Below are 20675 nucleotides of genomic sequence, written 5' to 3'. Positions count from 1 at the left end.
GGCGGAAGGTTTTTTATCAGAATTATTTTCAAACAAATATTGTTTGTAACAAGAAACTCGCACGGGCGCAGTTCCGACCACGGTTTCCTTTTAATAGTCAGTGTCCAATTAACGCGAAAATCAGGGTTGAGAACTGCCGCTTTAATTAAGTAGACTTTTGTGAAGTCGCTTTTATAACTGGCGCATTTCGGAATCCCTATGGGATCCTCAAATGCCCGAAGCGCAGTGTATTTTGATAATCAGTATTATCACATTGACGCTTGGTCAAAAATCAAATCTACTTGACATTTGATGGTAAGCACAAAGCGTCCAAGCGGTCTATATGCAATACATTATTATTCCCAGTGCTTATTTTAATGTAGGGATGGCCGTTAGATCTTAGTTAAGGCGTGGGCGGGATTCTTACATGCACTTTTGCAATGTTCACATTTTTGACAATATTTTTTCCCTAATCTACTTGAACCTACGTTCATGAACCTTTGCGAAAATTCTTGCTGTGTAGAGATTTTCGATTTTTGACCCCCCCCCCGCCTTTTTGAGATGTGATCCACCCCTTAGGTTTTATACGCTAACGTTTTTGCAACACCTTAGTTTACGTTAACTTCAGCATTTAGTTTATTGCACCAGATGTTAACTTATCTTGTCACTAACAAACATGCAGTGTGGAACTGAATTTGGACCAGACTTTATTCATTCCAAATAATGGCAATGCATTCAATATTATTCAGCTAACCTTTGCCCCGAAAGTCGCGACACACTGAACATTTTCACAAAAGCTATCAGACACAAAAAGCAAGCAAGGATACTGCAATAGAGACAAACTTATTCGAGGTAAAAAGGAATTTATTTTATTTCAGAAAAAAAACTCGTATAAACGGCATGACACACACGTCAAAATTTGTTAGTTAGAATATCACGAATTTTAAGAGTACTGCAAGCGTTGAAGGACACCTATTATTGCAAAACAAAATCACACATTTCCCTGCTGTATCCTAAGTATAAAAAGCTGAACACAACACACAGAAAAGGCACTATTCAATAAGACATTTTACGCCCTCAACGTTGATTCTTTTGATCTTTTGTAAATTAATATACCCATTTTCAAGATACACGATGTTAACCGTACCTTACGATTAAATATTGTATTTATATTGATCTTACATATATAATAAAATTCTGATGTTATAATTCAATATACAGATGTTATAAAATATATTTTGATTATTAATTCGATATGATTAATAAATATCGTACGATGTTACAAGGTTTGATGGTATGCTTTTTCTTGAACAATCATCGGTGGCGGGAATTTTCTAAACGTTTCTTGATTTTTGTTTATGATGTACTGATGTCCTCTCTCTGAAACCGCTCGTCGCCAAGAAGGCAGCCCTTGCCAGCCAATCAGTGGTCAATGGTAAAGATTCCCTGGTTCTCCTGGGTTGTCTTGGTTTTCGCAGAGGACCTGCAGTAAATGAAATGTAAAAGACAATTTCGAAAACACGGTCACCATATTCTTTGTAGTTTGGTCAGCCAAAGTTGTTGTTGTTGTTATATTTTATTTATTAAGTGTCCTATGTGGACTTATACACCATATAAATAAATTACAATGAAGTGTTTTCTATTGCCACATCCAGCCCGCTGGGCTTATAAGACACGTTAATAATAATGAATACCACATTGAAGGACAAAAAAAAGGATACATTATTGTAAAGTGTGCTTTTCCTTCTCGAAAATGCCTCATAAATGCCTCATGTAGTCTGCTACATTATTACAGAATTTGTAATAAGTATACACACTAATCTTTGCTTACGCAAAATTTTGCCAAAAAGATGTCGAATGACCTGCCGTATTTCTGGACTGAAAGAGCCGTCGCTCGACGACGCTCTCTACGGTTGAACGTAGAGAGCGTCCTCTAGCGGATCTTTCATTCTACCATATTTCTTGAAGGCATTGTTGGGTCTTTATGAGCGTACCGTCACTCAACAAACCTTTGAAATGTAAATCTTCGAATTGCCGAATACCTTGATTACAAATTCACACGTCAGCTGCCACACTGAGTGCCGCCATAATTTTGACCCTCTCAAAACTACATAAAACCTACATATACTTTTACACAGTGGTATTTTTGTCGCATGCTGTTGAAAATTAAACCGTGTCAAGTAATATGGAAACAGCTTTTTTCTTCTAAAAAGGGAGTTATAATGCAATTTCGGTAAGGAATTCACAGATTGACTAACTTGGTCTGATAGAGTTTTGAAGTCAAACTTATGGATTCATAACGACGAAAATACCAGGATGTAAATGCATGTTTGCTCCCATTCAGATGATCAAAAAAGAAATGCCAGATTTGGTGTACAATCCAACGGCTGTCATACAAAAGTGGTCTTGAAGTGATATTTGCACAGATTTTCAAGCGTGTTTCTCCGAAGCAGACTTTGAAAACAGAATTTTCAGAAGTAAAGGAAATAGAATTGTTAGCGGTGATGATTGTACAATATGACTTCTTGATGAAGGAAAAGATGAAGTTTAAATTGTAACTTACGTCTTCCTTCAGGTTTTCTTAAATTGTATTTCGGAGACACTTTCTTGCGTTTCAAGACACAGGGCACGTTTGGCGAATCAAGTTTCTTCTTCTGACCTTGCGCAGTACCTGCATTGGAAAAATCGTGACTGTCATGAGTGGTGTTAACAGCGAGAGTTGTCTTCACCCTATGCTCTGTGGAACCCATAAATGAAAGTAAGGGTAAAACTTGACATTTATTTTTCAACTCCGAGGTTATCTGCATTTTTTCACCGCCCATTGTCAGCTAGCATGCCACTTGCCTGATCCTCTTTATTTTTGATGAGCGACCGTTATTACTGTGATGCACATATGAACTTTAAAAAAAGTGATGCCGAATATCGGAATGTTTTATAAGAATTCTCTCTAATGATGCGGGCCTGTTCGAGAATCTGATTCAGTTTTCTGCATCAACGACGACAGACTATACATAGGGAGCAGACTGTTTTGACAGAGGATTGAAAAACTTCAGTTACCCACACAACAATGGACTGACACCAACAACACCGTTCTCCATAATATACCACATACCTTTCTGGAATTTAATCTTGCTGGCATCGATGGATGAAATAGTTGTAGGGACCGCCGTTGTTTGACGAGAGAGTTTCTCAAGCTCCGACGACTCTGAAGCAGGGCAGGAATTTTCATCTTTCGAAGTTTTATCTTCTGTTTGTTTAGCCGTCACTATAGTAACAGTGTCGCTTCTCTTCTTCAATGAGAAGTCCCTCGATGTTTGCTTTCCGGCATTCTTCGCGTTCTCCGTTAGGACTTTCTCGGTTTCGTTGCCGTGCCTGCTGTCAGAATCGTTGCTGAGCTCATCGTGAGAGTCGTCGCTGAAGGCAGAATCTTTCAGGAACTCGCTGCTGGCGCCGCTCGTTTGACTCTCTTGCGTGGGCGACTTTTGCGGCGCCTTCACCACATGTCGGTCCGGAGTGTCAAATCCGAAGCTCTGCAGCCTCGTGCGGAGGGATTGCTCGTCGCTAGGGGGCGCTTCGAACACGTCGTCTTCGTAATCGTCATCTTCGGAGTCTGTCGCGGTCATGGAGATCATTTTTGGGGTATCTTTATGCCAAGCCTGGTAGTGACAGTTTTTGAACTCTTCTTTGTCTAGATGCGTGAATGTGTCGTCGTGCATCGTTCCCAGCATTTCACTCAGGGTACGGAAACCTCTCTCAGTCAGAACAGAATCTCTGCCCTCGCCACGTTCTTGCACCTCGCCATCATCTTCCTCCACATCCTCGATTTTGTCGCGCTTGCTAAGTTTTCTCCTCCAGTTCTGTTCTCGCAACTGGTACACCGCGAACATCGGCGTTGGTGGCGCTATTTTCTTCAGTGGTCGATCACGGAGGTACTCGTGTAGTTGGTTGCGGCGCTTGGAGGTCTGATTATCACGATTGGTGAGCCCGGTATATTTTGTTGTCTCAGACAGATACTGAAGTTCGAGGTCAGGGTTATATTTGATGTTTTCATATTTGTTTTTCAGCGAAATGGGTACCATTTCCTCCTCGTCCTCGGTGTTGTCTTTGTCTGGTTGGTGTATTGAACTTTCATCCCGGCTTTCATCATTCCCCTCCTGGTTGGATTTCTGGGTCGAGGTTTCAAACCTGGGAGACACCGTTCCCGAATCGGGACTCAATGAGGATGGCGGCACCTTCCAGATCATACCGCCAGGTAGATCTCCAACTGTTGGCGACAGTGGCTTCTGCCTGTAAGTGATTGTATTGGAGGGAACAAACTGCAAGAAACGGAACAAAAAACCACTCCAGATGATGGGAAACTAAAACAGTAATCGACACCTTCAATATCGCAGCTTATATACATATATATATCTCCAGCTTCTGAACAGCTTTCCATAAACAGATGTACAAGCTCCCTGTTGACAAGGCGCAAAAAACACGGGAGTTTTAAAAACTCATCTTGTCCATGTTGCCTTTAGACCCTTTGATCACTTTCTTCCCTCTTACGATTTTTGAAAGAAAATGACTGTGTGAGAGAGAGTTCTTACAAATATATGCTCGAGGAAGTTGCGTTCTGCGGTTTATTATAGAGAACACGACAACTTTAAGAAGGTGGCACAATTTTACAAGTGCTATACCCACAAACTGATGACGCCAAATCGCCGTACACAAAACACAGAGGCACTGTGTTTTGTGTACGGCGATTTGACGTCATCAGTTTGTGTCTATACCACTTGTAAAAATGGTGCTAATACATTATGATTGGGAAGCTCGAGCTATACTTTGTTTCACGGTTACCTGAAATTGGTTTGACAAGTAGGGTGCTGGTCCATTGACAGCCAATAGCTGTTGACCACCGGCTGGCATCAATACGGATTGCTGATTGGTCGACAGTTGTTGGCCAGGTGTGAAGATGTATTGGGGATGCTGAATAACTTGTACCGGTTGCGGGACCAGATACTGTGGTCTGTCGCCACCTGCACACGACGGTCCCGGTTGTTGGATCACGTAGGTTGCTGGGAACTGTTGCAATTGCGCACCTGGAGAGACAATTCGGGGAAGAAACACCGTGGTGAATATGGTCGAGTGGAGTTTCTCTTCTATTACACTGAAATGGGCCCCGTGAGGAGATTAACTGATTAAAGCAACGAAATCCTGTCGGATTTTCACAAGATTTTAACAGAAAGCTCGTCAAAGTTTGAGGTTCAAACGTAACTACCTTGAATGAGAACGTAGACATTTTTGTCGTTTTATATGATAGCAGTGGTCTTCTGATGGAAACTCTTGTTAAACGACTTTGGAAGTATGGTAAAAATTACAAATTTCACATCGCTAAGGTAAAATACGTCATTACAACTTTTCTAAAGTTGTATATGGTTCTGGTTCTGCAAGCAAACAGTGCCCTCACTTTCAATGATTTGAGATCATTCTGCAGATTTTACTTTAATTACAGTTTGAGACCCTCTCAAACTCAAAGTCACTCAAAATTGTTGAGGGGTTACCATACCTGATACATACTGGTACTGCTGATACGGTTGAGAACCCATTGGAATAATGGTCAGCGGTACCTGCTGGCCTTGTGGCTGTCCCGTATTCATGCCGAATTGGGTGTTCTGTAAACTGTCGGGCTGAGCCTGGCTTTGACTCGCTGGCATCAGCAGAAAGTGTTGTGGGTTGCCCGTCGGCTGGGTCATGCTGCTTTAATCTTTATTCAAATGAAAAAGAGGAGTTTGTTTCGTGAAAAATACTCAATGTCCCTGAATGGCGTCTGAAATCTATGTGCGGTCAGTGGTTGATATTTTCAGGTATCGTTGGACTTATATCAGAGAAAAGATTCCGAAAGAAAGTGGTCGAGTCATTGGAATGGCTAAATTGTATCGTCAGTTCAACGTAACATTTTGAAGGTATATCTTATGGAACCTAGAAAATAATACAGAACTTCCTTCGACACCACTTAGCAATGTTACAGAAAGTCAAAAACACCTACCCGGTTTTTCGTTAGCCCGCTAATTTTTCTTTTTTTCAAAGGAAGTGCAAACAATGAGGTGGCTGTGCTGGTGTTGAAAACTTCTCCACTCTTCCTGCGACGCTCCGCGCTCAGAATGCAATCCAATGCAGTGCTCTAACAATGAACGAACCATGAGCCTTTGAGACTTGAACTTTCACACCACACCTGTTTCGTTTGTGAACTCGATATCTGATTGGGTGCCTCTCTTCGGAATTCTCGCCGCATAAAATATGGCGTTCGTTACGTCACACATTTTTCACATGTAAATAAATCTCAAGGCGGGAAACGTGAAATGACCCGAGTATTCACTTTTGAAGGCTGACTTTGGCGTAAACAGAGAACGATCGTAACATCTCTCTTCACAACTTAGAGGGACTTTAATAAGATTAGTCTTATGGCCAATCTAGTAATGAGTGATGAATTTTTAACCACCCTCTCCATAAAAGTTAAATAAACTATACTTTTCCTGTTTCACGACGAAGTTTCACACTGCTGTACAATTCTAAATCAAAACTTATTGATTTGCATTTGCCAACTGATTAAAATAAGAAAAAAGTGTACGTTAAGATTTAAGATGATTTTGAATTTCTTGTCAGTACTATCGTTAGCTCTTGTATTAAAGGAGAAGCCTAGCGATTTTTAGCAAAATTATTTCGGCAATGGACATTGAGTGTCAAGTCTACATAACTGTAAATATGCAAAACAAACAAATAAAAGTACAAAGAATATGTCCATAAAGACCAACTGAGTGTGGGAGACGAAAAATCTAGTCAGTAATATTATTTCATTGTAAAATATATTCAAGACGCATCCTTCACCTTCAAGTCTCACAAGCTTGCAAACTTGGTCGTAAAATAATCGACTCTTTCATCATATTATAAATAAAGTACAAATTTTTCATCAAGCATAACAAATAGCATTTCAGTTGCATTTTATTTCAGTTGTTAGGAGAAGCTCAGCCAGTGAGAGAAACTGAAGGTCCCGAACTGCGTTTTGCTTGTCGAGATAGGCATAGCGCCTCCAGCGGTGTGTTTATTGAATTCTTGATACGGGGAGTCCAACAACAGCGCCTCCTGTGAGCAGTGTTGGCGATGGCGATTGCTTTATCTATTTCGTTTACCTTGTGTTCAGTTGAACCGATTGCAAATTTGTTTACCTAATTACGTTTCCACTGAAACGAAATAAAATAAAACGAAAGCCTTGTCACGATTTTCAGTCCGAAATTTCATGTTTTTATCGTGTTATTATCCCAAGTGATCTAAAACTATCGTCATGTTAAATGGCATAGCAGACCAGGACTTGCTAAAGATGTGCGATACGTTCGCAATGGGCTTCGATATTGATGCAATAGTAGGGTCTCCATCTTAGGGACGGACCATTAGATCTTGGAGAGGGGGTGGTCAAAAACAGAAAAAAAAAAATTTCAGAGCAAAAGTTAGGAAAAAAAAATCTTCAAACTAGTTTGCAAAATAAAAAAAAAATAAATCAGAAGACAAAGGCGTAAAAAAAAATCTGCAAAAGTCTTTAAAATTTTGAATTTTTTTTAGATTTTACCGACAGAAAGCAACTTTCTGTATTTTTTAGTACATCCTCCAGGCACATTTTTAATTTTAATTTATACATTTAGAGTGACTGTATCCCTTATACTGGAAGTTGTGATTATCTTATCTTTTCAGGACTTTTGTATTCTGATCACTTGAAAATTATGAAATTATAGAGCCTGTTTTCTACTTGTTTCCTGCGTACAAACCAAGCAGGTACACTAGGTAAAACATTGAAACTATGGTATGGTTGTCAAGACAGAAAGTTGTATTTGCCTTTTAAGATCAAGGTAAACAGATGCAGGCCACATCAGTTTCATTTTTTTCACAGCATTTTATTGCAATGATGAATGCAAGAATGGGTGAACAAGTAGAAACACGTCAATAGATAAAAAAAACATATCAAGTCATTGTATTATTTTGCTTTTAAAAAGGCATTTTCAATTCTTTTTTCTCAAAAAACAGCCTCAAAAAACAACAGCAACACATGTTTTAACATTCAACAATACACTACGTAGAATGCCATCTATCCAACAAATCCGAACACAAAAACACACAAAAGGGTTGAACTTTGAAAGTTTCTCGATAGAAAATACTGAATAAATCTGCATGAATAATCGTTTTTGTGTAGCAAATTTCAAAGAATTGGACAAGCCCTTTCAGAGAATACAGATTTTTTGACCATGAATGGCATAAATTGCCCTAAAAAGACAAATATTGAAATTTCAACACATCTATACACATCCAATCAATTTGGACATGCTGCTACAGCGAATTAGATGTTTTGATCAAAAAAGTCCACAATTGCTCTAAAAACACAAATATGCAAAGTTTAACTATATTATTTAGCTTATTTTAGCTTCTCAGCTTGTCAAAATCAATTGTAAATCATGAGATATGCATGATGTTTGGTGGGGTGAATGTAGCATTTCACCACGCAGTAGAAAGGGAAGCCAGGAAACCAAAATAGTCAATTTTCAAAACTTATAGGGAGCAAGAAGACCATGTTTCAGAGGAAGATGTGTATCCGAAAAAAATGCTCCCAAAGTGCCACCAAATAACACCATTTTTATCTCTATTTTTCAAAAGCTCCAACAGCAGGAGGGGGGACACCCCCTCCTGACCTCCCCCCGCAAAAGTACTCCCCAAGTGCCACCAAATAACACCATTTTAATCTCTATTTTTCAAAAGCTCCAATAGCAGGAGGGTGAAACCCCCTCCTGACCTCCCCCCGCCAAAATACTCCCCAAGTGCCACCAAATAACACCATTTTATCTCTATTTTTCAAAAGCTCCAACAGCAGGAGGGGGACACCCCCCTCCTGACCTCCCCCCACCAAAATACTCCCCAAGTGCCACCAAATAACACCATTTTAATCTCTATTTTTCAAAAGCTCCAACAGCAGGAGGGGGACACCCCCTCCTGACCACCCCCCGCAAAAATACTCCCCAAGTGCCACCAAATAACACCATTTTAATCTTTATTTTCAAAAGCTCCAACGGCAGCAGGGGGACACCCTCTCCTGACCTCCCCCCCCCCCCGTGACCGCTTCGTGGCCGCTTGTGGTGCTTGGCACCACATCTTTGCCCTCTTTATCTTCAGACAGCGACGAACTAAAAAAAAATTATAAATCTGAAAATTTACTCTGAAAAAAAAAATTTGCACAGCTAATCTCAATTGGAAAAAAAAAATTCAGAAATTTACAATAGTAAAAAAAAAATTTTCACAATTTCATTGTGACCACCCCCCCCCCCAAGGTCTAATGGTCCATCCCTTAACAGAAAAGGTATATCACCTGGGTGGTGGAGGTGGGTCAAGCGACGAGTCGAAATAATTGAAACAAAGTTCCGTGATGGAGGGACTGTGATTGAAACCTTGGGGGACAGGAAGTACAGAGGCAAACGAAAAGAGTAAGAATGCTACGTCTGTTCTCGCCGAAAGCTAGAACTAAAAGCGGAACAGAGAGCATAAGCCATAAGAGAAAGAACCGCACTTATTAAAATAAATGCATACTTTGATTCTAGGATCAGGCAAGCTTTGTTCGCATTGCAAATTTCGAGCTATCTTTACAACATCCGTCACCACCCCGCGGGATACTCCCCGGCATGCTTCATCATCATGTCGGATTGATTGTGACCCGAAGATGAGATTATGGAAATGCAATCTTCTACTTCAATTGAAATCCACAGATACTGGCACCGGACACAATCTAAATCTGAATACAGCCCCAAGCAAGGCATCTAATTAAGTTCAAGATTGACTCGATGAATACACTGCTAATCGAGGCAAATTTTGTAACTTTATCCAATATATTTAATTGCAACGATCGGCTTTAACGAACAACGCCCGGGGGTATTTCGCATTACTATGTGCGTGGCATTAATGACTATGAACTTGAAGGTTTCAGTATAACAGCCCTCTGTTAACTGTAACATTTAACACCAATTTGAGTGTTTTCTTGAATTGTCTTGGTTCATAAGACGATCAGACAGACAGGGAAACAGACAGACAATCAGACAGACAGACAAACAAACAGATATTACCAGACAGGTTAGCATTTTAGAGACGAACTGGTGGACTGGCGGACAGCGAAATCGAAAAGATTTCAGGTGCATATCGCTGATTGAACAGAAAATAAAGCGATGGGATAAATGCAAAATATGACAAAGTTTTCGAGAAGAGGTACACAGTTTGCATAGGGGTACACACATTTCACTAATTGCTATGGTGCCGTCATTCAACTTCAGACAACAAACCCTTTGATTCAACGCGTACGGTTTTTGGATGTCAGGCAAGGAAACACGGTCTGAGCAGTATAGCGCATGCGGTTAAATAAGTTTTAGCGTGGAATCCTCATTCCAGTTTCTTAGATCCAAAAATGTGCGGAAGAACAGTAAAATTCACAAAAATGCACAAATCAAAAGTTGGTGTTGTGCAAGCTGATCGCATCCCCAGAACTAAAGGTTGCAAATATGATTGCATTTAGGCGCCCTCACCGACAGCAGGGCACCAGCCTCGCCTATGACTGTCTTGTTAAACCGTTTCCTTATAGTCTTGTGCTTCTTCTCAACGCTACAAAATTTGGGTGAGTCAGAGAGAATTTTCAGTTGCTGTTAAGCGAATTCTATATACCAGTTAACTCCCTAAAAGTTGCTTTATGAGACTATAGGAATGTTTCGAATGATTTTGTTCGACAACATTTTGGGTAAGATGTGTGATTAAAAAAGAGGTTTTGAAAGCTGACGAGACTATCCAACTGGAGGGAAACTGTGAAAGTTTCAATTTCGAATACATTGACAGCCGACAAATTCAGGTTTTGAAAAGTTAGAAATGTACGCTTGCATATATATCGGCAGGCGCAGTCGGTCTGGCGGATATCGGTGTTGTAAATTTCGTTTTTGACACGGCTGGACTTGACTGTTGAAATTGTTTGGTTCTCGACAACGCCAGCACGCGTCCATGAACATGACAACAAACGCCACAGCCAGCGCGTGTGAACTCAACAGCGTTGCCTCGAACCCTGAACGACTCGCTAAGACCTTAATACCTAAATCATGAAGTCACAAAAACTCAGGTGAGACACCAGATGTGTCGCACCGTGGGATTGGCAAAAGCTAACAAACACAAACGCGACCGACAGACACCGTGTTCATGGATTAACACGGAGTGCTTCCAGATGCACAACAAACACAGAAACCGCTCTTCAATTCTCCGTTGCTGCAAAGCTAATCGTCTTGCTCCTCTTGAATTTGGCAGTAATTATCAAATCACCTGTCATTCCGATAATCGCTCACTTCCAGATGTGCCGCTAAATTTTAATGTAGTGTACCCTTCGTACCGAATGTCAACAAGCCTTGTTGTGTTTTTCTGGCCCGCTGTCTGGAAGACGGCGTGGGTTTTTTTAATGGCCGAAAGTTTGAAATTTTATGTGGTTTTTATTCAACGGGTACACATAAGTCCAGACAGAGAGATCACAAGGTCACAACACGATCAGTACTTTCATATAGGCGAGGTAACAATTTAACCCTAGGAGAGTGTTACTCAAAGATTATCACCATATGACTTGTTGACTTCACTGAAGCTGTTTTTAAGCCGCAAGTCCTTGACGCCTCATAGCCTTTAAGTGTCTCCAATCGCCGATGTCTACGGGAATTCATAACATGAAAAGAAAAACACCCGTCAACGAAAACTCTCAAAAATTATCCGCTTTTAGAAATTAAAGCTATAGTTATTTCCTTATCGCAACGGTGGATTGTCGAACATAGTGCTCAAGCTATGTTTAGCTTATCGTGTACGGAATGTTGAGTACGGACGCCCTCGGATGTCGATTGGGTTTTTTTGACGATCGCCGCGCACGCTTACCACCGACCTCGTCACTGACTCCTCAAACTTCATTAGCTACAACTAGGTAATGAAAAAAACGAAACGTTTCAGCTCCAGTTGATAAGTGGTTTGAATTTCACGAAAGAATTTTCGGAAAAGAAAACACTACGTACGACTTATGCCTATACGATGTGGCTATCTGTTGCTCAAATTTCATTAGCTGGGAAATGTGAAACATGAATATGTTTGAGATTTGGAAAAAAATGAAACTGTGCGAGAAATATTATCAAACGATGTAATCTCTGAGCTACTTTCCTTCTATTACTGATAACAGTCAGCAGTTGTCATGGTTTCTGTCTATTAATACGCTTTAGTGAGAGATAAGACTCTCGCTACGCATCCAACTGATGACGATGCGAAAACACAGCTGGTAATACGAACTGAACAGGGAAATTACTCCACAGGGATGATAAAGGCACGAATAACCATTTAATAGTAGGGCTTGCGAGACAATCGCGCGCGTCTATCACGAAGTAGATCACTATTTACCCAGCGTACCGCCTGTAAATTGCCATCATATCCCCTTCTTAAGTTAGTTTTGATATTGTCAAAACCTTTCTTTCCTGGCAAACAAGGCCGCCCGTCCATAGCGATGAATTATTAACAGATTTTCACACACACCTGGAAAAAGAAGTTATAACTTCTCAGTTTGTTCACAATGGGTGTACATTAAAATTCCAACCCTGTGTTAATCAAGAAGTCGGTTGTCTTTATGCGTGATATTGTTTGCATCAACGGTTAGGTGGCGAGGGGAGCCCGCTTTAATTAAATTTACCGTGCAAAGACCCTATTGTACTGATCAGTGTTTGATGGTTGCTAAATTACCGAAGAAAACGTGCTAATGTGTAAGGTCAAACATTCCAGTTAAATGTACACTCTCAGTCTCTGCTGTGCTGTGCTCTATCGTGACAAAAATCCCGGTAGATGGTCATTGTGTTGTCTCCTCGATTCCTTGAGTCTGCATCAACCACAAACGGAACGATCGTGAACGTGAACTGACATGACGGGACTTCTAATCGGCAAAACTTTGAAATTTTTACATCAGTAGCGCTGATCTCACCAACGAAACGCTCTTATTTCATGTGAGCATTTTTCTAGCACCTCTTTGCCGGGCGACGCCAGTGCTTTACCTTTTGTGAGAGATGCATCTCCTTGTGTACGCCTGCGCTCTGAATTAATAGAATCGAACACATAACCTACCGGGAGCGGGGTTGAATCGCCGTGTTGAAACCTGGCACCGAAAAGTTAAAATATTTTTACCATGCTGAAGAAATGCAACTTTAAAATCGTCGAAAGCTGTGTGATAGTATTGCTCTTTAACCGTACCGAGCTAGGGATATTGTCATTGAAAAGTTGTATTTATTTAGTCACCTTGCTGTTTTCTAGCACTTTTTACAACAGATAATGATACACATTTACCCAAGTTGCATCGCGAAGACAAGCTCAAACTAAAATACATCCATTGATACATCGATTTTGACAGAACCTTCGTTCTTTGATGGAGCTACATAGGAGACGGCGGCTAAAGATTTCCACAAATTGGTTAAAGGGTCAGTACTATCACTTTTGGTGATTTTCCCACCGATTTTCTATGTCAATTGCAAGCTGTTGTTATGCTTCCTAAAGCATGTTGAAATACCTTCTTTCTATCTTGTCACAGTGTCCTTAAATGTAAACTGCACCGTTATTGTTTACACTTGAATTCTAGTCCGGGCCTAAATTTAGTTGTCAACAAGTACAATGCAGTCTACATATGGACGGGCTGAGTTGACAAGCTGAATACTGTGTACCTCACCATGTTTTGGGGAGTAGAACAAAAGTAGTGCAAAATCATCAAAAGTGACAGCTCTGTCATAAAGTAGTTTAAATCTGACAGCGCAGGCAACAGGAATGCAACATTTCCGCACTCATGTGGTACACTATTCGCTAATGCAATTTTAGCATAGTGACGTCAAAAAATATAAAATGCCTATTTCCCAACACAATTCTGATATTTCACATTCGTTTGATCTTGTATATGCAATTTTCCTCATTTGACGGCCTCGTATAGAGGCAACCTTGAATATTATTAATGTCAGTAAATGATTAAAAAACTTTGTCAATAAAACATGAACACAATAACGCATACTTTTTACGGCAAATGTCGCTATTAAGTTGGTTTTACGACATGTGTCGCATTTGTTTAATTTACTGTGCGCGCTTTCATTTTGCACTTAAGAGTATCAATTTTCTATCGAAGATAAAAACAAGGGGATGGAACGATGCCGAAGTAGACTATTCATTTCTTCCTCATATCTCCTGATAAGTTGATCAGGGCTCCTATGCCAAATATAATTCGGCTTGTTTGTTTTTTCAGTGGTGTTACTCTTAGAGCATCTCAACTACAAACGAGAGAGAGAGAGAGAGAGAGAGAGAGAGAGAGAGAGAGAGAGAGAGAGAGAGAGAGAGAGAGAGAGAGAGAGAGAGAGAGAGAGAGAGAGAGAGAGAGAGAGAGAGAAAGACAGAGACAGAGACAGAGACAGAGACAGGGAGACAGAGACGGAGAGAGAGATAGAGTCAGACAGACAGACAGACAGAGAAAGAGAGACAGAGAGACAGAGACAGACAGACAGACAGACAGACAGACAGACAGACAGACAGAGACAGACAGAGACAGACAGTCTGACAGACAGACATACAGAGAGAGACAGAGACAGAGACAGAGAGACGGAGAGAGAGAGTAATCATCACATTTCTCTGACTCAAAAGATAAAGAAAAAGTTGTGTTTTGGGGTTTTTTTGGTAATAGCATGCAGTTAGTTCACCGTGGTAAATAAGAAAAGTGATGATGAACATGGGGACAGGGAAACTTGAATAACTAGATATGGTTCGAGTGGAGATAACCGTCAAAGTTTACTTTGTGTTTGATTGACCCGTGACATATACGCCTCTCAATTATTCTTGATTTTCCCTGGTAACAGTAAAGAATTCAATGTTTATCTACACATATCAGCCAGAAACGCAAAACCAGTATCAAGTGCTGAATAGAATCTTGTGATAAAACAGTTGATTACGTCGTTTCTCTAAAATGCGCCACAAAAATAGGCGTGATAGTATTTGAGGGTGTTTCAAATACAGGAAATCTTGACGTGACATAGTAGCGATAACGATGACAAGTGGTTAAAATCTGAGGCCATACTTCGGAATTAAAAATGACGACATTATTAAAAAATGGTAGCTGGTGAAGAGCTTCACAAGAAATCGGGTGCGTGTTAATTTCATGGATGTGAAGAGTTCGGTCGAAATGGACAAGAAAGGGACATGTACGTTGCGTGATAACACCTCTCCCTGTCAGAGTTAGTAAACGCAGACATGAGTCCAGCCTGGCCGTGTCGTTCTGTCTCTCACGAAATTCAAGTGACACTTTCGTCGTTCATCATAAAAGCTAATCAGTACTGGCACAAAGTGGCAAGCTGCGAGTCCTTTGGTTTACCGACACCCGGTTAGGTGTAATTCATCATTGCCCAAGGCTGCGTCACCGGTATGTCACTCACTCGGCCGAGAAGATTAACATCGAAATTTTTTTTGTCGGAGTACACTTGGAACACGTTCGTCATTCCGACTCTTATCGGGCTTAGATAATGTAACATCTTCTGGTCGCTAATCCAAGATCCTTAGTGTACACTCATCCAGATATTTTTTTTTAAAAACCGAAAAACCTGCCAAGTTTGCGGGGTTTTTTTGCCTGATAACGTTTGAAAGGAAAATGTTTGAATTACTAGCATGTGGTCACCCATCGAAACACCGCAGAGCCTATTTTTATCTCCTCTTTGCGAGAGAAAAATGCCGAGTCACGCTTGAATTAAGAATAATAAGCTGTCTCGTCAACATTTCAAAATTTTTTCGATTTTATCTTATCAATAATATCATACAGCTCCACACAGTCGGCCAGAGTTTGAAAGTATCTTTATTTCTCAATATATCTGAAAGAATTATATTGTGTCTCATTATATCGAGATAGTTGAGTGCTTGTGAAAGTCGCCGGTTTTATGGCTTATAGCCGTGACAAACTCAAATACAGTAAGGACAACGATTGGCACACGAAAGAGGACTACAATGCGAAAGTATGAAGTAGTTCTTAAGATTTGTTTTAGTGATGGTAACAACGGGTAAGTGATTTGTGTGCGATCATAATGGCCGCGATATACACCGTGACCATCCAGGCTTTTATGACAGCTATTAATTAAACGGAACAATAAGATAATTGCCCTGAATTAAAAACATTGAAGTGGATTATTATTTCACTACTGTGAATACATGTGGAGTGTGTTTAGACAGAAAAAACGTAATGAAAATCCAAACTCATAATTATTTTGTCAGTATTAAGAGTGCTACGAATTTGCATAGCAACGTTCTTTACCACTTCCAGAGGAAGTTACAACGCGTTGATGTAAGGCCTGAATTACCAACAAGGTTACACGTACCTTAAGGTCATGTTTGCTATACAAGGAAACATTTCTCGAAACATTACTTTTTTCAGCCACACTGTAAAATTGTAACAGCCTCTATTGTGCTGTTTTGAAAACTCAAAAGATAATAACGTATTCACCGTCTAGATTTCTTTTCACTCTTCGATTTCTTCTTCTCATGAAGCTGAGAGTTATGGCCTTATTGATAGCCATTTTGAATTTCAAAATTTGAAATTTGACATTGAATTTTCGCGATGTCACGTTTCGGTTCATCAAACGCTTTTCTCTCAATTATCTTTCACCATTTTTTCAGTTTCGTGGATTTTTTGACCGGAACAAAGTCCCAGGAATGAAGTTACAGCATGTCCCCATCAAGGTCCAGATTAAATCGACATGTCATTTTCCATTCTGCATCATAAATAACAGTAAAAGTACATAATCGTGGCATAGCTGGCTTCCTGGCCTCACAGTGCATTTAATCACAAGTGTTCTACCCCCAATGGTGATCACTAAAAATGTGTCAAAACTCTTTACAAACCGCAGGATCAAAACAATTAATTGGACAGCACAGTGGGATAAAAGATATCCAGACAAAACGTTTAACGTAAAAAGTGTTCATAGAAGGGTCCCCACTTGTGTTTGCTCACGCCTGGTAGAAATGAAAGAAAGTTAATAATTCACGTATCTTTGCTTCACACCCAGTAGAAAGCTAATGTTGGCATTATCTTCATATTGTGCGTGGATTCCTCAATTTGGATAAAAGGAATCTTGAATTGAGCCACCCACCTATTTTTCCTGCATGAAATATTAAGGTATTAAAACGATTGAACTGTTAGAGTTGATGGCTATATATGAGTCAGGCACGTGACAAACTGCCTCCTGATCATTTGCCATAACACGATCACTCAGAAACTGACATCACAGCGTTGATTGTGAAATCTGTGCACGCTTTAAAGCTAAGTAAACTTATGCTTAATTGGCTGCCTTCATCTTCTTCATTAGAGAGCTGATATTTTCATAACTGTTTAATTAAGTAGATATCTAAAGGATTCCTGTGTTGATACACAAAGGCACCTGAAATGAACACAGGTGGCGTAAGACAGGCGCTCATCACGGAGCTCTTTGGAAATTACCGTCATTAGTTTCAGATTTGGGTGGTTCGTGTTTTGATAGACCCTCGCATAAATAAACTAATTACCCGCTGGAAATTTACTGTTATTGGACTGCACATTGTTACAGCTGCAAAACACAAGTCCGTCACTGCGAATTTAGCGAATTGTCTGGTAAAAACCCCGTGATTGTCATGATGATTTCTGATATTGTCATATTCCTAAGTAAAGACTAAAGCACGCAGTACCTGAAACTGTGTATTTGGGACAAGGTACGAATATTGGAGAAAACACTCTTTGGGAACAGGAGAAGAATATATATATATATATATATATATATATATATATATATATATATATATATATATATATATATATATATATATATATATATATAATTATATTATATATATAATTATTTCAAATACAATGTAATTATATATGTGTATGTCTGAAGATTGCTAGATGCATGAAACTTAAGCGTGAAAGTTAAGTAACAGATATAATTACTTTGTACTTGAAATAATGTGTTATTATTTATAACGCCCTGCTTTTAGCATCGAGTACTGTAATTTCCTACAAGGACATCTATACTTGGATGTATATATATATATATATATATATATATATATATATATATATATATATATATATATATATATTTTTTTTTTTTTTTTTCTTTTTTTCTTCTAAGTACAGGTCAACTTATATCAACGTATACAGTAACCCTAAGGAAAAACTAGAGATTTTGATACAAATACATACTGCGGCTGTCTTTCAAAGTGTGTCAATTCAGTTTTGCTGCGGGTAAGAATTGTTCATTTTCGAATCTTAGTTCTGAAACCTCTCGTTTAAAAGGTAACTCAGAACTCGACAAACTGTTAACACAACAACGTTTTTACAGAGCGGTCAAAAAGTAAAGTGTATCGCCAACTTTGAAGTGAAAAAACATAAAAAGAACGCGAAACATTTGAAGGTTTGTCAAGCTGCAACAGTCAGTAATGTTGGTGCTTTTTTCTGAAAACGACTTGTCAGTAAGATTTATGGCTGGTAGATTACTCGGATCAGGAATGGAATGACGAAAAGACAATTTGAACAATATCGGAGACAAGATTCCGTCATAAATCCTTTTGATTTGACTTCTTGGGATTTCATTAAACACACTTCAGTGCGATAGGAGAAAAAAGTCCCATTTGACGGGAAGTTTATGACGCGCGCGATAATGTCCTAAACGTGTTGGCTCAATCGTCCCTGTACTAGTGTGCGCAGGCCTCGTACGGTAAACACGGGGCATGCTTGCTTCTCTTTGGGTGGGAATTTAATTATGGTGGCATGATTCCGGATCGATGTTTCAGAGCCGGTAATAAACGGTGTGTGTAACCTCATAACACCGATTGAAAACGGCAAACAGTGATTATTGCCGGGACAATTGTGACAACTTCATCTTACAAATAAATGTCTCTCCCGCGAGAGGTTAATTTCTCCGCGTCGCGAGGTCAGGTCCCCGAACATTAATCTCCTGTTTAAGGCTGTAAGCTAGATTAAAGCGAGTTGGGAAGATAGGGGATACCTTAATTAAGGGGACAATGTAATTTTCAAATTGTCCGCCGATTGAATTGTTTCGGTACGGGCCGATGAACTTGTAATAGCAACGTACACACACTTCATCGATCCATTATTCTCTCTTATTCAACACGGCGCTTTCGTTCCGAGGCAAGCCCCCGTCACTGCTGTTTTCCGCCAGCAGATCTGTCTTTCTTAGCGGCGTTCGCTCTCCGTAAAGCCGTCGTCCCGGTGAATGTACTTTATCGAGAGTGTCTCTCCTGCTTGATGGTAAATGAGAGCCAGCGACGTCAAGAGCCCTTACAAATCTAGACAATTCAATGATAAAATCGCTTCTAAACTTTTAATGGTTGAAATTTTCATACCTGCATATTCCATTACAGGCAAAGTCTCCGTTTTTTCCATTAAAGCGATTCATGTCAAACATTTATCGACCAATGCGCAGTCCCGACATCGAACTTCAAAACCGATTCGGACTTTTTTATGTTCTCTCATTCTAGTCAAAATAAATTTCAAAGGAAATGGTTAATATTGTTTGGCCTTTTTTTCCCAGAAATTAAATTGTTAATTTCCAATAATGATACATTTCAGATGATAATAAGGTGTATGAGCCTCTGAGTTTAATACAGAGCTATACATAGCAGAGGAATGTATGGTGAAATATAGCGTCACGAATCAAATGTACAGGCGACACAGTGGCTTATAATATAAAACATAAAGTAAAACAGCCGAATATAAAACAACGACAAAAACCGGGAAGTGCACACTATTGAATTTCAATATTAAAGTTCAAAGAATATGGAATTATAACCGTTCCATATATACGTTTAGAAGGAATACTCTGCAAAACGTTAATAGATTCGCAATCTGAACAAGTGATTGGTGACGTCACTCTAAAAAGGTTACTGTTTTCATTTCTTGCCATTTTAAAAGTTGTCGTTTTCATTCAGTGACTGTAAGCTTAGAAATGTGGAGGTAAACGTGGAAATTATGCGTATCATTTCCTCGTATCTCAACCTGTCTGTCGCACTGCCGATGAGAATGTTTTGCAGTGGTTTTCATAGTTCGGTGGCAATACTCGAGTCGTCTAGATTATCCCTCGCTGTGGTACTAGTACTGATTGTCAGGGTGATAAACTGACAGCGGGAGGCCGAGGCATAAAAACGCATGTGGAAAATAATGCAGTAGACGATTTTATAGAGTGTTCTGTCAGAAAGCAGGAAAAACGAAATTCGTCAGAAGTGTCGACAGTCACCCGGCAGTTACATAAAATAGCGTCGAAGATATTTGGGCGACTCAGACAGTCGAGAGCGCTTGAAAAATGTTCTGTCAACCAAAGTCAAGGACAAAATGTCGACGACGAGTGCGGTCCGATATAAAAGTATACAATTCTGCGAGGCCTAGCATAAAGGTTTTGACAGGTTTAATTAATTACAAAGTTTATCTGTGTTCAACTTTATCTGTGTGTCTCGTTTCCCTCCTTAAAAACAATAACCGAACTTCCCATCTGACCACTTCGCCGTCCGTGTCAAAGGTCATTGCATTGTGCGGCCCATTCTCTGCTGTTCTCTGGCTTCAAGTTTGCATCGCATGCTGTCAGATGATG

General features: G+C 39.8%; 1 protein-coding gene across 1 annotated transcript; it reads right to left on the bottom strand.

Moving 5' to 3' along the window:
- Nucleotides 1–822: 822 nt before the first annotated feature.
- LOC139116853 (uncharacterized) lies at nt 823–6196 on the bottom strand. The gene is made up of 6 exons (XM_070679562.1): nt 6005–6196; nt 5525–5722; nt 4816–5057; nt 3092–4295; nt 2543–2650; nt 823–1462 (listed from the first exon to the last, which is right to left on the bottom strand). Exons 2-6 carry the CDS (start codon nt 5709–5711, stop codon nt 1314–1316), a joined length of 1890 nt encoding a protein of 629 aa, XP_070535663.1. The 5' UTR covers nt 5712–5722; nt 6005–6196; the 3' UTR covers nt 823–1313.
- Nucleotides 6197–20675: the final 14479 nt, after the last annotated feature.

Source organism: Ptychodera flava, chromosome 18 (genome assembly GCF_041260155.1).
Source record: "Ptychodera flava strain L36383 chromosome 18, AS_Pfla_20210202, whole genome shotgun sequence".
NCBI classification, from domain to species: domain Eukaryota; kingdom Metazoa; phylum Hemichordata; class Enteropneusta; family Ptychoderidae; genus Ptychodera; species Ptychodera flava.
Note: the sequence above shows the minus strand (reverse complement) of the source record. Positions and strands in the feature narration are given on the sequence as shown.